General features: G+C 50.0%; 1 protein-coding gene across 1 annotated transcript; it reads left to right on the plus strand.

Moving 5' to 3' along the window:
- Positions 1-1,620: 1,620 nt before the first annotated feature.
- ETHE1 (ETHE1 persulfide dioxygenase) lies at positions 1,621-16,721 on the plus strand. The gene is made up of 7 exons (XM_084815185.1): positions 1,621-1,862; positions 5,888-6,032; positions 8,179-8,327; positions 9,329-9,458; positions 11,582-11,671; positions 14,256-14,372; positions 15,251-16,721. Exons 1-7 carry the CDS (start codon positions 1,722-1,724, stop codon positions 15,301-15,303), a joined length of 825 nt encoding a protein of 274 aa, XP_084671311.1. The 5' UTR covers positions 1,621-1,721; the 3' UTR covers positions 15,304-16,721.
- Positions 16,722-19,874: the final 3,153 nt, after the last annotated feature.

Here is a 19,874-nt window from a genome sequence, read left to right on the forward strand (position 1 = left end):
AGTCCCCTGGACTGCAAGGAGGTCAAATCAGTCCATCCTAAAGGAAATCAACCCTGACTGCTCATTGGAAGGACAGATACTGAAGCTGAAGCTCAAATATTTTGGCCACCTAATGCGAAGAGAACACTCCCTGGAAAAGACCCTGATGCTGGGAAAGATTGAAGGCAAAAGGAGAAGGGGATGGCAGAGGATGAGATGGCTAGCTAGCATCACCGATGCAATGAATATGAACTTGAGCACGCTCCGGGAGAGAGTGCAGGACAGGAGGGCCTGGCGTGCTATGGTCTATGGGGTCATGAAGAGTTGGACACGACTGAACAACAACAAGGGTGGGAAGGGGCCTACAAGGCCATCGAGTCCCACCCCCTGCTCAGTGCAGGAAGCCAAGTCAGAGCATCCCTGACATATGGCTGTCCAGCATAACACAATCATAGAACGGGAGGGTTGGAAGGGGCCTATAAGGCCAAAAACGCTTGCTCCTTGGGAGGAAAGCTATGGCAAACCTAGACAGCATAGTCAGAAGCAGAGACATCACCTTGCCGACAAAGGTCCGTCTAATCAAAGCTATGGTTTTCCCGGTAGTAATGTATGGCTGTGAGAGCTGGACTATAAGGAAGGCTGAGCGCCGAAGAATTGATGCTTTCGAACTGTGGTGCTGGAGAAGACTCTTACGAGTCCCCTGGACTGCAAGGAGGTCCAATCAGTCCATCCTAAAGGAAATCAACCCTGAGTGCTCATTGGAAGGACAGATACTGAAGCTGAAATATTTTGGCCACCTAATGCGAAGAGAAAACCCTCTGGAAAAGACCCTGATGCTGGGAAAGACTGAAGGCAAAAGGAGAAGGGGATGGCAGAGGATGAGATGGCTAGCTAGCATCACCGATGCAATTAATATGGACTTAAGCACACGCCGGGGGAGAGCGCAGGACAGGAAGCCTGGCGTGCTATGGTCCACGGGGTCACGAAGAGTCGGACACGACTGAACAACAACAAATAAGGCCATCGAGTCCCACCCCCTGCTCAGTGCAGGAATCCAGGTCAGAGCATCCCTGACAGGCGGCTGTCCAGCCTCGTCTTGAACGCCTCCAGCGTGGGAGCGCCCACCACCTCCCTTGGTCACTGGTTCCATGGTCGTATTGCTCTAACAGCCGGGCCGTTTCCCGCGGCGTTCAGCCAGAATCCGGCTTCCTGTCTGCCGAGCCCATTCTTCCGTGTCCCGCACTCTGGGAGGGCCGAGAAGAGACCCCGGCCTTCCCCTCTGTGCCAGCCTCTCACGTCCTTGAAGAGCGCTACCCTGTCCCCCCTCGGCCCTCCCTTCTCAAGGCTAAGCATGCCCAGCTCCCTCAGTCCCGCCTCACAGGGCTGTGTTTCCAGCGCCCTGGCCACCGTCGCTGCCCTCCTCCGCGCCCTCCCCAGCTCGCCCGCCTCCTTCCTGGAGCGCGGCGCCCAGGACCGGACGCCGCGCTCCAGAGGAGGCCTGCCCAGCGCGGAGTCGCGGGGAGGGCGCCCCCGAAGACCGGAGGCGCCGCGCTGGGGGAGGCGGACGCGCCGCGCCGCGCCGCCCCGCTCCCCTCCCTGCGGGGCCGGCCCTTTAAAAGGACTCGCCGCGCCCGCCCCGCTCCTCCCTCCGTGGCGCGCCGCCCGCCGCCGCCTCGCAGCTTTGGAGGGCGCCGCGTCCCCGTGCGCTCGCGGGCTGGCGCGCGCTCAGCAGGCGACCCCCGATGGGGCTCCTCCGGAGATGCCCGGCCGCCGCTCTGCGGGCCCTGAGCCAGGGGCGCGCCGCGGCTTCGGCCCGGGCCAGCCTCTCCCGGCGATGCTACTGCGCCCGCTCAGCCCAGCGCCAGGGGCTGCTTTTCCGGCAGGTGAGCCGAGCTGAAACGGCCCCCCAACCCTCCCTCCCTCTTTCCACCACCCCCACGTTGGCACCGGGCACGGGGCAGGATCGCGCAGCCCGCCGGCCTCGTCGGAGAGAGGGGAGCTGCAGGGCAGTCGGTTTAAGGAAGTGCCGCCATACTTGCCGCGGGTTGCCAGCTTTTCCCTTCTGGGAGGGCTCCTCTGCCTCTAAGCGTTGCACTGCGGGCAGAAATTAATCGGGTATTTTTCTGCACGCAGAAATTAAACGGGGAAGGTTTTCCCTCTCCTAAATCTATCTCCTACCGGGGGGGGGGGGGGTCGCTTGCTGAAGTTCTGATAGCCACATGTGCAAGAAACACACGGGAGCCCTACTAGAACACACACACACACACACACCCAAAAGCTGGTACGCCTCGTTATATAGGGTGACTTTAAAAAACAACAGCAACATATTCTCTCTCTTGCTCCCTCTCTCTCTGGTGTGAGGATGGTTTAGTACGAGGGTTTTGCAAAGTACAGTGACAGTGGTTTAGTACGAGGGTTTTGCAAAGTACAATGGGGTACTGCTGGCGGTCAGGGCTGGTGGATTCTGTTTCCTGGTTGTTAAAAACTTCCTTTTAGCAGCCTGATCTTTGCACGAAGGTTCATAAGTCCATCCCACTGAGTTCAGTTCGGCTTTCTTTCAAAGAACCATGCACAGGATTTCATGATCCTGACTTTTTTCTCTCTCTTCCCTGTATGCCTTAAAAAGTGTGCATTTACTTCTTAGGTTAATGTAGTCTTTCCAGCTTCTTCAAATCTTCCTTCCTAACCACTGAATAATGACCATAACCTTCACCCCTGCCCTGGTATTTGGGATTGAGAGTAGGGGTTTGGAGAGGACCATCTGACCTTGCTCATGGATGCCCTGATCAATTCCAGGTTGGAGAAGGAAGAGTATACTATCAGTGTGCATGTTGCCTTACAAACTACAAGAAGACAGGTCTCTGCCCCAAGGAGTTTTCAATCTACCGTTGACTGAGGGGAAACAATAGGGAAATGAAGGGAAGTGAAGAGAGGGTAAACAGAGATGCAACAAGTGCAGGAGGGCCCATAGCTCGGTGTGATAGAGCACATGCTTTGCATGTAGAAGGTCCCAGGTTTGAAATCCGGCTTCTCCAGGTAGGGCGAGGGAAAATTCCTGCCTGAAACCCTGGAGAGCCATTGCTGCTGCTCAGTGTCGACAGTACTGGGCTAGATGGTCCCATGGTCTGACTCAGTATGAGGCAACTTCCTCTGTGTTCGTTTCAGTCGCACATGCTTCGAATTGGTTACAGCGGACTTGGGCAAATTGTGGCTCTCCCTTTGTTTTGGCCTATGACTCCCAATGATGAGAGTTCATGGGAGTTGTCGGCCAAACCATCTGGAGGGCCACAAGTGAGGGTTAATGAGAGTGGTAGGCGAAAACATCTGGAGGGCCACAAATGGCCTTCCCCTGGGTTACTGGCTGTTTTGCCAAAGGCGGAGAGGTTCCTTTTTGGATTCAGAGCAATGACTACACAAGGGAGTAAGAGTCAGAAAGCTTTATTAGCTATAGCAGGCAGAGTATTACGGTTAAGCATGTGAGGTTTTAAAGAAAAACTAAGCAAAATATCTTACTCCTCCGTTCTGCTGTCAGGAGCCCCAGATAACGACGGCAGAGAGACTCCAGAGACCTCCGCAGTCGCAGTCTGTGCCAAAAGCTCCATTGAGTGATGCTCTGGAGGGACTTAGAGTATATACTCAAAATCTCCCGTGTCTACATGCTGTCTTTCACAGGTCCCTAATCATAGAATCATAGGGTGGGAAGGGGCCTACAAGGCCATCGAGTCCAACCCCCCGCTCAATGCAGGAATCCAAGTCAGAGCATCCCTGACAGATGGCTGTCCAGCCTCGTCTTGAATGCCTCCAGTGTGGGAGAGCCCACCGCCTCCCTAGCTAATTGGTTCCATTGTCATATTGCTCTTAACAGTCAGGAGGTTTTTCCTGATGTTCAGCCGGAATCTGGTTTCCTGTCACTTGAGCCCATTATTCCGTGTCCTGCACTCTGGGATGATCGAGAAGAGATCCTGGCCTTCCTCCCTGTGACAACCTTTCAAGTACTTGAAGAGCGCTATCATGTATCCCCTCAGTCTTCTCTTCTCTAGGCTAAACATGCCCAGTTCTTTCAGTCTCTCCTCATAGGGCCTTGTTTCCAGTCCCCTGATCATCTTTGTTGCCCTCCTCTGAACCCTCTCCAGCTTGTCTGCATCCTTCTTAAAGTGTGGTGCCCAGAACTGCACACAGTTCTGTCATAAATCACACCTGTGATCACACCATCAATCGCACCTGTGGTGATGGTCTCATGAGGTTTAGGCATTTTTTCATCTTACCTAAAAGATAAGCCATGTTAGCAGGTGGACCGCTGCCAAACAGATCCTCCCTGCCTTCCCAGGCCATTCCATCCTAACTTGTTTGAAGATCAAGGCATCAGGCCAAGAAGCTAGCAGGCTCTTAAAGAGGCCTGGTTTTGAAGGTCTCACAGGAGTATCAGGCATGCAAGAAGCAGTTGTAATGTCTCACACTAACTCCTCGATATACAAAGGTCTTCGGGGAATTTGCTCCACGCTGGCCAAATTAAAGGAGGTCATGGGAACTAGGGCGTTGTGCCAAAGACTTCACAGAAAAGGTGAGGAAGGAATGGAAGGAAGGGACGTGGCATCACGCAGGTGCCCTGGAAGGCTGTGCCAAGAATAAAGGGCAGCGGGGGGAGGAAGGGCATCAGGAGAGGGATCAGGAGAAGGTGGCGGGTGGGTGGTGAAGCTGGAAGTGCAAAGATCATAGCCAGGGCTCTGCTGTAGTCTTCCCCAACAGGGCGCCTTCCAGATGTGTTGGACTACAACTCCCAGCATGTTGGTAGCCCAACAGTTCTGGAAGGTACCCGGTTGGGGAAGGCTGTTCTCCTGGATAGGAGAATGGAGAATTTAATGGAGTCCATGGTAGCAAGGCTGTGAAGGGGGTTGAAGGGAAGCGTAAGGAACTTGCGCCAGGCCAGATCCGGGAGCAGTCTGGAAGCCAGTGCAGGGATTTAAGGAGGAGCACTGCAATGTGAGAGGCGAATGGCTCTGGCAGCGGAGTCCTGGGTAGAGTGGTGTGTGATGCTTAACTATACTTTCTCAGTCCACTGACCATCCCGCTCAGATATGTATGGAGCATTTTGAAATGAGTACTATAAACTGATCTGAAGTTTATGAAGTGCAATAAAAAAATACTGATCCACTATATCAGTATACTGATAAATACTGATAAAAAAAATACTGAAGTACTGTGACTGAAAATGGCATAGAGATAAAACCTGTGGAACGGGGGGAATGTATTGCTAAGAGCTGCCAAGCTGTCAAATGGGCAAAAGTGGCTATGCACACCTGAGAGACGGCGTCAACAATGATAAAAACCAGCCAGACGCGTTTCAGAGATCATAGCCCTATTCTTACTTTGTATAATCTGAAAAATAATTTGGGTGTTAATATACATAAGACCTATTCTTCGATGGGGGTATACTTGTTTAAAGGTAAAGGTGTCCCCAACCAGTCGTGTCCGACTCTAGGGTGCGGTGCTCATCCCCGTTTCTAAGCCAAAGAGCCAGCGCTGTCCGAAGATGCTTCCCTGGTCATGTGGCCGGCATGACTAAACACCGAGGTGCACGGAACGCTGTTACCTTTCCCACCGAGGCGGTACCTATTTGTCTACTTGCAATTTCTTGCTTTTGAACTGCTAGGTTGGCAGGAGCTGGGGCTGAAGACGGGAGCTCACTCCGTCACGCGGCACTCGGGTCTCGAACTGCTGTCCTGCCGACCTTCCGGTCTGCAGTTCAGCGTCTTAACCACTAAGCCACCGCAGCCCCATATTTGTTTACACCCATTTAATAAAGACCTTGAATTAAAATATTCCGAGGAACCCCAGTCCTATCAGTAGCCGGACCTTCTCACTCACCCTTTTCCAGGGGCTAACATGAGGTCTTCTTCCTCTTCACAAGCTCTTTGAATCAGAAAGCTTCACGTACACCTACTTGCTGGCAGATGCAAAGACCAAAGAGGCAGTTCTGATAGATCCAGTTCTGGAAACGGCCAAGAGAGATTCAACGTTGGTGAAGCAACTGGGGCTGAATTTGCTGTATGCGGGTGAGTTCTATTTAGTCCTGGCTAAATCTAGGTAGCTGGAATGGAGTCAGTGTCTTTTCTTTATCCTGTATCTTCAACATAAAATGCTCCCAGGGCAGTATGGAAACTGTTCAGCTCCAATGGAGCAAAATGTATAACCTGGCCTCCATGGGAATGACAGGTTGAATGGGAATGGGAAGGAAATGGAAGATGCTAGTCTCTACCATTAGGCAGCATAAAAATTCCTGGATCTAGCTTAGATTCAGGAAGGGCAAAGTGACTGGTTCCGTAAGGCTGGGGAAGGTAAGGCAGGGATTTCAAGTACATTATTGTGTTTGTGCTTTTAAAATATTTATTTCCTTACTCTTGTGTTTATTTAAAACGCTTATATTCTGCCTTGTAGTTTGGGGATATCCAACAGATACCAATTCAGGCTGACATCCTCCAGAAGCTAAAACTATGTTAAGCACAGTGTCTTAAAAACGCAGTCATAAAATTATAGTTAACAGTCAAGCAACTAAAACAACAGATAAAACTCAAGAGCAGTGCAAATCAAGTTAAACACGAAAGGTCTTAGCAAACAAAAAGGCCTGGGCTTGATACCTAAAACTCACTAAATCTGATGCCTTCCCTAACCTGGTGCTTTCCACGCTAACTGGGGTTTATAGGAGTTGTAATCCAACACATCTGGAGGTCACCAGGTTAGGAAAGGCTGAGTTAGAAGAAGTCCTCTTTGAGAGGGGACTATGCCATTTTTTTCTGTGTTGTTAGGACGCTGTGGGTTTAAAACTTGACTTTGGACACCCATGTCATAAAAGCTGTGGATGCCACACCAGTCAGGAAGCTAGAAAAGAAGTTTGTTGTCTCATTCTGACAAGAACAGAACAGCCACAGGAAGAACTCCTGACTCTAGGGATGGGGGAGAATTTCTCCCCGAAACTTCAGGGGGCCGAGTGCCAACGCATTCGGCCCCCCGAAATCGGCGGTGAAATTCTCCGCCACCCCCCTGGGATGGGACTTACCTTTGATGAATGTCCCTCCCGGCGGCGGGTCCCGGCGGTGGTTCAGTGGGTTTTCGTCAGGGGCGGGGGCAGCAGCCGGTCTTTTGACCGGCTGCCACCGCCGCCATTACAAGTGAAGTAAAAAAACGTGATAGGCTACGTAACGATTAACGTAGCCTATCACGGCTAGATCTCCAAAGTCAGCCATGATAGGCTACGTTAATCGTTACGTAGCCTATCACGGGTGACTTTGAAAAAAAAAAAAGCTTGTATGCAAATGGCAGCGCCCATAGGGCGCCGCCATTTGCGTTCCTTATTTGGTCCCTGTAGTCTACGTAAAGATTTACGTAGGCTACGGCGAAAATAAGGGCAACGCAAATAGCAACATAAGAACATAAGAAGAGCCCTGCTGAGTCAGACCAAGGGTCCATCTAGTCCAGCATTCTGTTCACACAGTGGCCAACCAGCTGCCCACAGGCAACCCACAAGCAGGGCATGAGTGCAACAGCACCCTCCCACCCATGTTCCCCAGCAACTGGTGTATGTAGGTATACTGTCTCTGATACTGGAGGTAGCATCTAGCCATCAAGACCAGTAGCCATTGATAGCCTTCTCCTCCAGGAACTTGTCCAATCCCCTTTTAAAGCCATCCAATCTGGTGGCCATCACTGTGTTCGTACGACGGTGGAATGCTAATGGTATGGAGGGCAGGCTGATGGATTTTCTGGAGCAGAATTCCGTAGGAACATGGGAAGCTGCCTTATACTAAATCAAACCATCAGTCCATCTAGCAGTGGTACCGGAGAGCTTTGGCTATAGGGCGGTATAGAAATGTAATTCATCATCATCTAGCCCAGTATTGCCAACTCTGACTGGCAGCGACAGCTCTCCGGAGTTTCGGGCCAGACTGTCTCCACACTGAGCTATGGCACCTCCAAAGTCTGGGCACGGTCGTGGGGAAGGGCCCTTTTCCTTCTAAGCAAACGTGGGACTGAAAAGTCAATTTCGGGTGCAAGAAATAATTCATAAGCATATTTTTCAGTCTAGCCACATAATGGCGGGACTAAAGGCTGCCTGGTTGAATGGAGAGAGAGGATTAGGTAGATGCTAGGTCCTTGCAATAAGAACGGTGGTCGTCTTTTTCTTCCCCTCCACCCCTTCCTCAGTCAACACCCACTGCCACGCCGATCACATCACAGGCACTGGGCTGCTGAAGAAGCTGCTACCGGGCTGTCGGAGCGTCATCTCCAGGCACAGCGGGGCCTCTGCTGACATCCTAATCCAGGAAGGACATACCCTCAACTTTGGGGCTTTCGTAAGTGCACTGGTGGATGTCTGGAGAACAGACAGGAGGGCAAATGGGGCTGGCACCGAAATGTTGCATCAGTGGTGTCTGGCGCCCAATGGAGCTGGTGAGGCAAAGGACAGGGCAGATGTTCAGTATTCCACTGAGATTGCTGGAGGAGGCCAGGAGAAGATCACGTGTGGCTCTCGGCAGCTGCGCACGTACCTGGTTGTCTCCGCCACAAGCGGGTGGGGGACAGGTGGAGGATCGCTGCCTCACTTGTCCCCAGTATAGAACCGCCTCTGGTTGCAGTGTAGCCTCCCGCCCAACAGGAGTGTTCCTGTTCCTGGTTCCAGCCAGCCATTCCCTCCAAGCAGGGTGTTTCATTCTCCCCATCCCTGACTTCCTTTTCCAACGGACAGTTAAACTTGCCCATGGCTACTGAACGTGCTCAGTCCTCATCGTGCTGATCTCGGATGGGGCGTGTTGCCTCCTTAGGTATTTTTTTTTGAAGATTTTAAAGGGGGGGTACTTCTGCAAACCTCCCCCAAGCATGCTGATCCCCCCCCCCTTGTTTCTCAGCCGCTTCGTTTTGACTTCAGTCCTGTTGGCACTCACCACTCGAATTCGCTGTTGACGGAGTGACGATTTCTCTTCGCCACTCACTTCTCCATATTGCGTGTCATGCATATATCTCTGAGAGCCAATGTGGGAGGCATCGCTCAATGGATAATGTGTTGGTCTTGGGTTCACAGCCCCTGTTGGTCATGTGCTCATTCTGTAGCTTTAGGCAAGTTACTGCTTCAGTTCTCCTCTAGCAATCTGCCTCGCAGGACTGTTGTTGGTGGGGTGTGGAGCTGTTGCTGAGTATGCTGTCTAGCAGAACTAGATAGCAATTACTGTTGCTGCTTCATTTAGGCTGGATTCTTTTCTTGTTAACTGAGTTTGGGTGGTGGGGGTACTTTTCAATGGGCCGTCTGGTCTGGTTGATAAGAAAGAGGGCCCCATATCACGTCTTGCTGTTGCTGCAGGCCCTGGAACCTCGTGCCACCCCTGGGCACACAGATGGCTGCCTGACCTACGTGCTGAACGACAAGAGCATGGCCTTCACAGGGGACGCCTTGCTGATCCGGGGTTGTGGACGAACAGACTTCCAGCAAGGTACAACGGTCTTGCAGTGCTGTCTGTAGAGGAGAAGGGACCTCTGCAGTGCCTGGGAGAGCAGAGACATTTATAGCAGGGGGAATGTCTTTGTAGGGCCAGTTCTGTTATTTATTTACTTATTGCATTTATATCCTGCCTTTTTCCCTCTTGAAAGGAACCCAAGGTGGCTTACATTATCCTCCTCTCCATTTTATACTCACAACAACAACCCTGTGAGGTAGGTTGAGCTGAGAGTCTGTGACCGGCCCAAAGTCACCCAGTGGGCTTCCATGGCCGAGTGGGGACTAGAACCCGGATTTCCCGGCTCCCAGTCCAACACTCTCACCACTACACCACACTGGCTCTCTGTTGGGGTCCCCTTGGATTTGGTCCAGGCTTGGTGGCTGCCCTCATGGGGACAGATGACAGCTGCAAGATCGTGGGGAAGGATGGGTCTCTGGAGGGTATGTGTACAGGGATTGCCACGTTCCATTTCACACTGGGAGCCATTTTTGCTTGGATGCAATATTGGTGACTGCCTGGGATTGCACTTAGTAAAGCAGGGGAGAGAATGTCTTCGCTATAGCAGAAGGTATATAGAACCCTGTGCACTGATGCACAGCAGGGGCCTGAATAACATCTAGGGCCTAACTAGACATGATGCTGAACCAGGAATGGCCCAAGACATTTTGCTGCCAGAGGTAAAGAACCACATGGCGCTCCCTCCCGTTCCACACACACAAGCTGACTTTACTAGCAGTTTGTTTATTTATTGCATTTATATCCCGCCTTTTTTCCTCCTGCAAGGAACCCAAGGCAGCTTACATTATTCTCCTCCTCTCCATTTTATCCTCACAACAACAACCCTGTGAGGTAGGTTGGGCTGAGAGTCTGCGACTGGCCCAAAGTCACCCAGTGAGCTTGTATGGCCAAATGGGGACTAGAACCCGGATCTCCCGGCTCCCAGTCCAACACTCTCGCCACTACACCACACTAGTTCTCTCAGCTGATTCTTTCTTCGACAGTAGCCATGAGACAGCTTCCTCCACTGCACCTGAAGGCAGCAGGCCATCTCAGGGGGCACAGGGCAGGCTGCGTAGCACATCGCTCACTCCTCCAACACCTTGCTGCCACCTCCTAGCACCTCAGATGGCTCCTTTAGAATTCTGACTGAAATCTGGAACAGATTTACCGCCCCACTGACATCAGAACCACCAGCCCCCACTCCTTACATCAGTACAGTTCCTCCATCTGACTGGAACTCTCATTTCCCAAGGGTTCCTGATTGCACGGAGGAGCCTTTTGCATGTGCATAGATGCTTTTCACACCAACTGCCCGGGTGCCTTGTGCATGTGCAATTATGTGTGCATAGATACCTTTCACTCTAATGCTGAATAGATGGGGGCAGGAGGCTGTCAGGGTGGACGCTGAGCCCATAGAATCCCAGAGTAGTTCTGATTCTGAGGAAGAGGAGTTGCTCCTGGGAGAGGAGCACGCTCCTCTTTCCCAGGGCCAACAGCTGACGAAGATTCCTCCCACCAGCATTCCTAGCTTAGATAGCAGTCCTGGGAGTGACAGAGCGCGAGAAGCAGACTTGATGGATGCGCGACGCTGACGCAGAGAGCGGCGCCAAATGGAGGGCGCAGAAAGGAGGCGTAGTGCCCAGTTGGCGCGCAAACAACGGCTGCACCCAGAGGATCCAAGGGAAAAGGGGAGGGACTCTCCCTAGTCCTTAAGTTCAGGGGTCTGCCAGTAATTCCCTTTCAAACGGGGACCACCTGTTCCAACGTAGGGCATAGGTACTCTTCTGCTCATATCTAGTTGCTAACAGTAGAGTTGTTAAGTTGTAAAAGAGGAATAAAGCTTTGAAAAGAATCCATTTGTCTGTGTCTGGACTTGGCTACTGGATTAGACTGAGAGAGGCCTCCAAGGAGCCCTTGACAGGGGCACACTGTCAGGAGGGAGGGGGAGCGAACGCAGTCTTCCCCTCCCCTCTACACATTCACTGAACGCACAGGAAGAACATGTGAAGCCCCTTATGTCGAGCAGCTCTCGTAGAGATCCAGTTTACAAATGGAGTGGAGGGGGCAGGAATTCTCTCGATGCCTTTAAGCGCATCTGGCTCCATCTCTCATCCCAGGTTGCGCAGAGACTTTGTATCAGTCAGTCCATGAGAAGATCTTCACGCTTCCTGGCGACTGCCTAGTCTTCCCTGCCCATGACTATACTGGTAAGTTGGTGACCCCAGTGTGATGCGAGGGGGTGCTGTGGTTCAAGTGGTGGTGGATGAAAAAACTCCCCTTAATAACAACTTCCTGTATTAGTTGCTTTCATCCAAAACACAGACTGGCAGTGCCTGAGGGACTATCAGATTTACTGTGGCATAAGCGTTCATGTTCTTGAGCAGCGGTGTCCAAGCGTTTTTGATCACACAGCCCTAATATATGTGTATTTATTTAGAAATGATACACGTGTACTACTGCATTAATATATTACGTACATTATAAAACATACACAAAATATCCATTAAAAAGGATGCGTTAAAGATGAAATAAACAATATTTTGAAAATAAATTATTTTATTTATTCACGGTAGATAAGCCCTTTTTGCTCTCACTAAAAACTATTAATAATAATTTTTTTTTTTAGTGAGAGCAATGTAATTGAATATGCTTCATTATTTTTGAAAATCTTGGTTTAACACATTGTGATACAGTGATTGAAGGTCTGGTTCTAAGTTCCGTTTATTTCGATGTTTGGTTTTAGTGGCTGTCATAGCTGAAAAAAGACACCTCACAGATATGTAGATCCAAATGGAAGAAGTGCATCTTTGGCTGCGTTTACGAAATCATAATGCTCATTTTTCAATCCCATCCACCAATTATGCAAAGTTTTTTTGTTGAAATTCAGCTAGTAATTTCCATCTTCCCTGATGTCAGTCAGTTGTTCTTGCAAACTAATTGGAAGGTGTTTCATGTTTATGTTTTTAACAAATGGGTTCAAACCCCACTGAACCTCTTCATTTGGAAGATTTTTAAACAGGTTAGAAAATTCCATTTCCAAGTTTAAGTGTGCAGCTATGAGAGTTTTTATAGGTGACACACATTGTTTTTGGCAACAAAATCACATACTGTTGGAAGCATTTCCAAACATCCGTTTTCAAAATGCGCTCCCCATAACGCGAGCTTCTTTAGAAAAGACGTTACTTCCTCACTCATTGTTAAAATGTCCTTTACCTTGAAGGGACAGATTAAGTGTGTTTATTTTTTTGAAAGATACCTGCTAGGTAGCACACTACTAACAGCCACTTGACATCACAGAAAAGGTCAGCAAATGTGGAAGAAATTTGCTCTCCTTTGGCAGGATGGCAGCTGCTTTGGTGCCACGGCCAAGCAAGCAACTGCACCTTCCTCTGCCGTGCCTGGCAGAGAGTGGCACAGATGCTCTCAGTGGCCATGGCAGAGGCAGGATAGGCCTGGAGCCAAGAGAGAAATGCCACGGAGGTTCCCTCTCGGCTCCCGTCCCATCCTGCTGCCTGTGCTGCTAGCATCATTGCACACAATGGCAGCTTGGCAGAGCAGCAGGAAGCTGCTCAATTATTGGGTGGCTCGCACACCCCAATGGATCGTCTTGCACACCCCCTGGGGTGCGCATACCCTACTTTGGACATCACTGTTCTAGAGCACACTTCAACAGATACATGCCATCCTCCCCGCTGTGAACTATTTTCAGGCAAGCTGGTCATTACAAAAACTAGGATGTAACTTTAAGAACTGGTGCCTGAGTTTGTTTGCTTTCCTCTACCCTCCCCATGCTTTCTGCCTTTTGTGTCATGTCTTTTAGATTGTAGGCAGACAGAAGGTAAATCAGGATCTATTGGTAGATCCCTGGGTGATTTGCAGTAGATCAACAAGGCTTTCTGACTCTCAGTTGTTTAACAAGTAAAAATCCAAGTGTAAAGAATTCCTTCCATGGCTGTGTTCATCCCTTGTCTCCCAGCCTCAGTGTGCCTCACCTGCAGAGTAGTTGTGTTTGATCAGGTCGTGTGCAGCTCTGCTAGCTGACTCATTTTAGAGTGTTGTGTTAGAATCCCCGCTCTCTGGTAACTCACACACATATATATAGAGAGATACCTCAGTAGATGGTTAGGGATGTTGGAGGAATCTGTTTTGAGGGTGGAGCTTGACGGGCTTTCTTTGTTTTGGCTCCCCGGACTTCAATCCATTTTTGGCTGTGGAGCCCGACTCGATCTGCATTGAGTCGGGCCAGTTCACGGACTTTCTATACTTTTTAATTTGCACAAATTACAGCTGAAGTTTGTGCAAATTTGCATAATTTGCACACATTGCAACTGCAGTTTGCATAAATATGCAAATTTAATCCGAAATTTGCGCAAATTATGCAAACTGCAGTTGCAGTTTGTGTGAATCTCTATTTACGTACATCATGGCTAGCCACAAAAAAATACGCAAACAGTTCCTGGAGTTTGGGGAAAACCCGCAGCTAAACTGCAAACAGCTGGAATTCTGTCAAGCAAAAAGAGGAACAGATTTCCAGCGATGGACATCCCTGCGTATTGTTCATGAGGTGCAGTAGATAATTGACTCCGCCCCCTGAACCTCCATCTTGAGTCTACCTCTGGTAGACCTTAGCATTCTAATAAAAAAAAACCCAAAATGGATCCTGAAAGCCTGAAGTCTGCCCACTCCTGCTCTAGTCCACAAGAACCTTTGCCACAATAAACCTGTTGGCCTTTATGGTGCCAGAAGACTCTTCATTCTCCTTACTGTGTCTTCCCTCCTTCTCCCTTGCAGGCCAGACTATGTCCACGGTGGAGGAAGAACGAACCCTGAATCCTCGTCTAACCTTGCCCAAGGAGGCCTTCGTGGACCTGATGAACAATCTGAATCTGCCCAAGCCCAAACAGATCGGTGAGGCTGGCTTCTGCTCCCCAGGCCGGGGAGAGGAGCAGAAGTCTCTACACTACTATCTACTTAATTGCCGTGGCTTCCTCCAAAGAATCCTGGGAGTTGTAGTTTGGCCAGGGTGCTGAAAATTCTGCTAGCCATTTCCTAGCCTTCCTCGTAGAACTTAAAAGACTTCCAGGGCAAGGGAATGGCCATTGGCCACTCCTTGTGGGCTTCTATGCCACTAAGGCCACAATCCAGGACACCCTTACTAGGGAGCAAGACCCGTAGAACACAGTGGGACTTAATGTCTGAGTAAACATGCATAGGGCTGGGTATGTCTCAAGGTTGTAATCCTATGACACATACTCAGGAGCAGGTCCCGCTAAACTCTGTAGGACTTGCTTCTGAGTAAACTGGCACAAGACTGAGCTGTTAGGCTGCTAGGGGTCTGGCTGGTTTGAAGGCCAGAAATCCTGGACTCTGACGTTCCGTGTTCAGGCATCGAACTCATGTGGGCCACATGCAGCCCTTTACAATTCCCTGTGGGGCCCAGGATGGCCTGCCCGCTTTCTGCCGATGCCATCTGGTCAGCCATGAGCTGGACGATGGGGAACAGATTGCTGTTTCCCTTGCTAAGAGCAGCAGGAAAACAGTGACCAGGATTGCTTGAGGAGGGGCTTTAATCTTGCACCCCTCCCATTGATCCTAATTGTGCGGGAGGCTTTAATCTGTGTGTGTGTGCGTGTGCGCGCACGCGCACACACGCACATGTGCAGCCCTGGACCCACCACCCAGCACTGCCTGCAGTTCTCGTGCTAAAATGTTTATCCACCCAGCACAGCCAGAGGGCAATTCGTGTCAGACTCTGGGTAACGCATCCGCTCTCTCATTTTCTGCAGATTTTGCGGTTCCTGCTAACCTCAAGTGTGGAATTCAAGATATGCCTGCCTAGCCACCCCCTTCCTTCTCTAGGCCATGCCTGCTTCACCAGGATCACACCTGCACAGCTTCTGAAGCAATGTGACTGCTTCTCAGGGCGCAAACAGCCCCCTTACCACGCGCTGTACAGTAAGCAGTGAAAGAAGATGGCAGGCCGCTCCTTGCAAAGGAGAAGTTGGATGCAGTCGCTCACTTCAGTTCCTCACGCGCACACACACACACACACACACACACCCCACCCGGCCTGATACCTGTATGACAAAGCATCACACTCTAACTCTGATCCCTCTTTGGCCCTGTTTTGCATTGTCCTTTTGCACTGGCTGGACATTCCCGGCCCAACGTTCTGTTCCTTTCAAGTCTGCCTCGCACTGAGATTTCTCTGTTGGGCCTTTGAGATTCTGTTGTGGATCAGAAGGCAGGGACCCTTGTAACGTGAATGATGGAAACTCAGGGGAGGAGGGATTTTGTGTGCCAAAGTTCTTGTTGCTGATGAAATATATGATGTTGTCAGCCAGCTGGAGTTTCCAAATGGGTTGGGGTTTCTTCCCTGGTTGATGGGAATGCTGATCAGGGCCGAATTACCGGTTAAGCAAAGTACGCTCTAGAGTAAGACCCTGGTCAGAATGGGTTCCTGGCTATGCTGTAACGATGACTTGAAAGCGTCCCAGGTCTGAAGAAGTTATGACCACCTTGATGCAGGTGTTTTGCGCTCCGTCAAGCATCCTCGAAGCTTGGACCCTGTGACTGCACACTCTTGGTGCGTGACAGGGAAGTAACGGCTGTATTAACACGCTGTAGGAAGAGGCGCAGAAGACTTGGGGGACGGAGTGCATGGGATGTGATGCCTTTCCATTTTGCTTTCCCCAATATTGTAAGCAGTGCAAGAGAAGGGACCTTACTTTGTGTATACAAATGTGCAAAGCAGGACCAGGCAACCCAGTGTCCTCGCGATGTTTTGGACTAGAAAACAAGGCCCAGGCAGCATTGCCAGTGGTCAGAGATCCTGGGAGTTGTGCCCTACAGATGCTTTGGGCAAGGATGTCTGCTTCTGCTGTAAAACACCATGCATGTTGACGGTGCTGAATTAGTTCCCAGTTTTGACCACTAGACAGCAGTGTTTCCTCATTTGGAACCACTGTTCAATCTAGTCTGCTTTTCATGAACTGTGAACTACACATTTCAGGGGAGATCTATGGATGGATCTTCTGATGAGATTTTTGTGTTTGTTTTTATACTGAAGCAGCCACAGATATGGGTCAGTACCTCCGTATTTGAGTAGAACAGGGATGTTCAACCCTTTGTTCCCTGTGCCGTTTTTCCAGATTTAATTCTAGTGTTTGCCCTCCTGGGCAGGCAGGCAATACAGGTTCCGATCTGTTATTAAAAATGGGGAAATAGATATCTACCTATTTTCAGACATTGACAACATTCTGGTGCAAGTCTTCTTGTTGTTCACTAAATGCACTTTTGTTCCAATTCTATTGCAGACCGGCTAAGGCACGTAGGGCTGCTACACTGTTTTGCTAGGTTTCATAGCAAACATGGAAGTAACAGGCCCTGCGAGATGGGCTAAGGAGTGTCTTATTGTACCTAAGGGTGTCCCCACCATCTTCCATTCTCTCTTAGTTTTGTATGAATACCATTCCTCTCCTTGCTCAAATATTGACTCTTGTAGTGTTCAAAGTCAAAATCTCTGGTGTTCCTGCACGCACACAACCCAGAACGTAACGGTTGCTGCTGACCCTGGATTTGTATTTCAACTTTGCCTTCCTTCCCATATTAGGATGTCCAAAGGGCATCTGCTGTTCACAGCTCTTGGAAACACTTCATCTGTTTTGCTGTGTCCGTAACCCTTTCCTCACTCCCTCCCTGCTGAGGTGCTCAGAGTTTACCCTCCAGTGTTAAGCTTCCAAGCCAAGTAAATGGAAGTGGCTACTGGTTCACTGTCCTGGAAGCCATGCGGCCTCCCCTCCCACGCCTCTCCTGGTAGAGTGGACAGCAGGTGCAACCAGAGTAGAGATGGGAGAGAAATTCGTGTTGTTCACCTTCTCATGTGAATTTTCCTAATTCACACTTCCCGAAACAGTATGTGAACTTGTATTTCGAAATTCCAACTCTTCTGGATTTTTGCGATAGCGGTTCCCCGATCAAAGGCCCCCCCCCCCGCCCCCACTGCACAAGCATAAAAATGCATATATTAGTGAAAATAACATACAGAAATTTGTATTAGGGAGAACTGCATGCCAAAACTGCATATATTAGGAGAACTGCGCTTGAGAAGGCATGTGAATTTTCATAAGGACTTTTTTAAAAAATGAGAAACTGATATAAAACGAACTTACCGTTGGGAAAACGCGAAACGGAGCACAACCAACACTGAAGGCATCACCCATGCCTCAGCGTAAGAGGGGGCATTTTTAGTTCGCACACTGAACAGTATGGCCAAGGCAGGATCTCTCTTTCTGTGGCAGAGGTAAGCGAGGGGTGTTGTCCTTGTCCACGTTCCAGGGGTCTCCTCACCTGGCCAAAGCCGGCTTGCCTTCAAGGATGGTGGGACAATACAAGGTGATGAGGCCCTCTCCTATTGCTGGTGGTGCAGATAGGTAATCGTCTTCAGGTGGGCAACATGCGGCCCTCCATATCTTGTGGGGCCTGCAGTTCTCATCAGACTCAGGCAGCATGGATTTTGGAAGTTGTAGTCCAACAAGATCTGGAGGGCTATGGGTTACCGGTCCCTTTTTGAGACCCTGGGCTTAAGGGTCTGGCATTGTGGGGGGGCTCTTTAGATGGCACTGTGTTTGCCCTCACTTCAAAGTGTGGTCAGTCAGCCCTGCGGCCTTTGGGGGCCCTCCTGCTTATTCTGGTGAGCGGGAGCCCGGGCGTTTGCTCCAAAGTCCTGGCCTGATGCTACCACTGCCTATTGCCCTACAGCACAGGGCTATCATAGGTACTGTATACTTCTACCCAGGCTAGGATCAAGGCGACTTGCCGTGTCCCCAGCAGGCAGGGGGGCTAGGGGACTGGTGTAGGAATGGTGAGCATAGCAGCTTCTACCTCTCCTTGTGCTATTTAAAGGGACAAGTGATTGAACACCCGCCAGATCAAGACTTGCCCCCGGTTTGATGGCGGTATTTAAAACGTGACCATGCATGTGGAGGTTTTCCAACCTGGTGTTCTTGCTCACTTGGGCAAGTTGGGAAAATATCTACTTGTTTTTAGATATTTATCTGACATGTTTAAAGTGAGAAAGTGGGGGGGAAGCCCCTCTGTCCTTCAATGTGACAGGGTTCTCTCAGTGAACCTAAACATAGGTAAAGAAGTAAATTTGCTTGTGCATTAAGGATTAAGTCACAGGGGCTCTTAAAGGATGGACTATGGCAGCAGAAAGGGATGCTGGGAGGTGTAGTTCAGGGAGAGGATGGAGTTGCACCAGATGCAAAGCAACCCTGGTACAAGCACTAGACATATTGTAAAAAGCAGAGATAGCTGTCTTGGCCATAAGAAACATTCCAAAGTCCATCTTAGGGCAATACTTCTAATAGGCCAACTCAAAGCTCAGAAAATAATCATAGAAAGTATCATAGAATCATTGGGCTGGAAGGGGCCTACAAGACCATCGAGTCCAACCCCCTGCTCAGCGCAGGAAGCCTGATTCTCAGGCAGTCTCCCATCCAAGTACTAACCAGGGTTGACCCTGCTTAGCTTCTGAGATTGGGCGCATCCAGGCCTTGTGCAAGCTTTTCAGATCTCTTAGGCAAGATGTTACCAAAAAATCACTGGGGCAGGGGGAGAGAGGAGGGGCAAAAAAGACTGAATGTTGAAGTCATGAAGTCGACATTCCACCTTAATGCTCTGATGATGCAGACTTAACCTGCCTGATTTGCACGATCACAGGGGGTTTAAGGTGCCGGGACTTGTTAACTACCTCGCAATTGTACGAAACAGGCCCATGGCGTCAACATCAAGTCAAGCCCCCCTCCGCCCTGTACACCTTTCTCATAACATCTTGCCTGATGAAGAGATCTAGAGACCCCAAAAGCTTGCACTCTATTTTGTGACCTAATTAAGCCTAATAAAGGTATTGTCTTAAGGTGGATCTTGGAATTATACACAAGAGACTTCCCCACCACAATCAATATTGTAGGCCCTTTCCAGAAACCAGGAAATAAACTAGAGCATTTTAGTAAGCTGAGGTAAACTCTAGGCGGCCCTCCCAGCTGACCTGGGTCCCTCCAGATGTTTGACTACAGCTACCGTTATCCCCAGGCAGTCTGGCTGTTGGCTAAACCTAAAGTTGCCTTGTGTAGTCTAGAGATCACCATGGTATGTTCCGTGGGCTCAGTCCCGGCATGCTCTTTCCCATTATCAGCAGTTTGAATACTTTGCCCCTTGCTCCTCCAGCTGTACCAAACTGATGAGGTTGCTGAGCCGCTCAAGGCCTCACCTGAGATAACTTGTCCTTTCCTTGCTTCATTTGCTATCTCACCTGTTAGGTTTCTCTTCCACTCATCTGGCTTTGCGATGGTCTCCCCACCCCTGAACCCTGCGATCACCCATCCAGGCAGTGCCCAAGGCCCAACT

Source organism: Heloderma suspectum, chromosome 10 (genome assembly GCF_057233095.1).
Source record: "Heloderma suspectum isolate Gila_16-S chromosome 10, 16-S_ref, whole genome shotgun sequence".
Taxonomy (NCBI): domain Eukaryota; kingdom Metazoa; phylum Chordata; class Lepidosauria; order Squamata; family Helodermatidae; genus Heloderma; species Heloderma suspectum.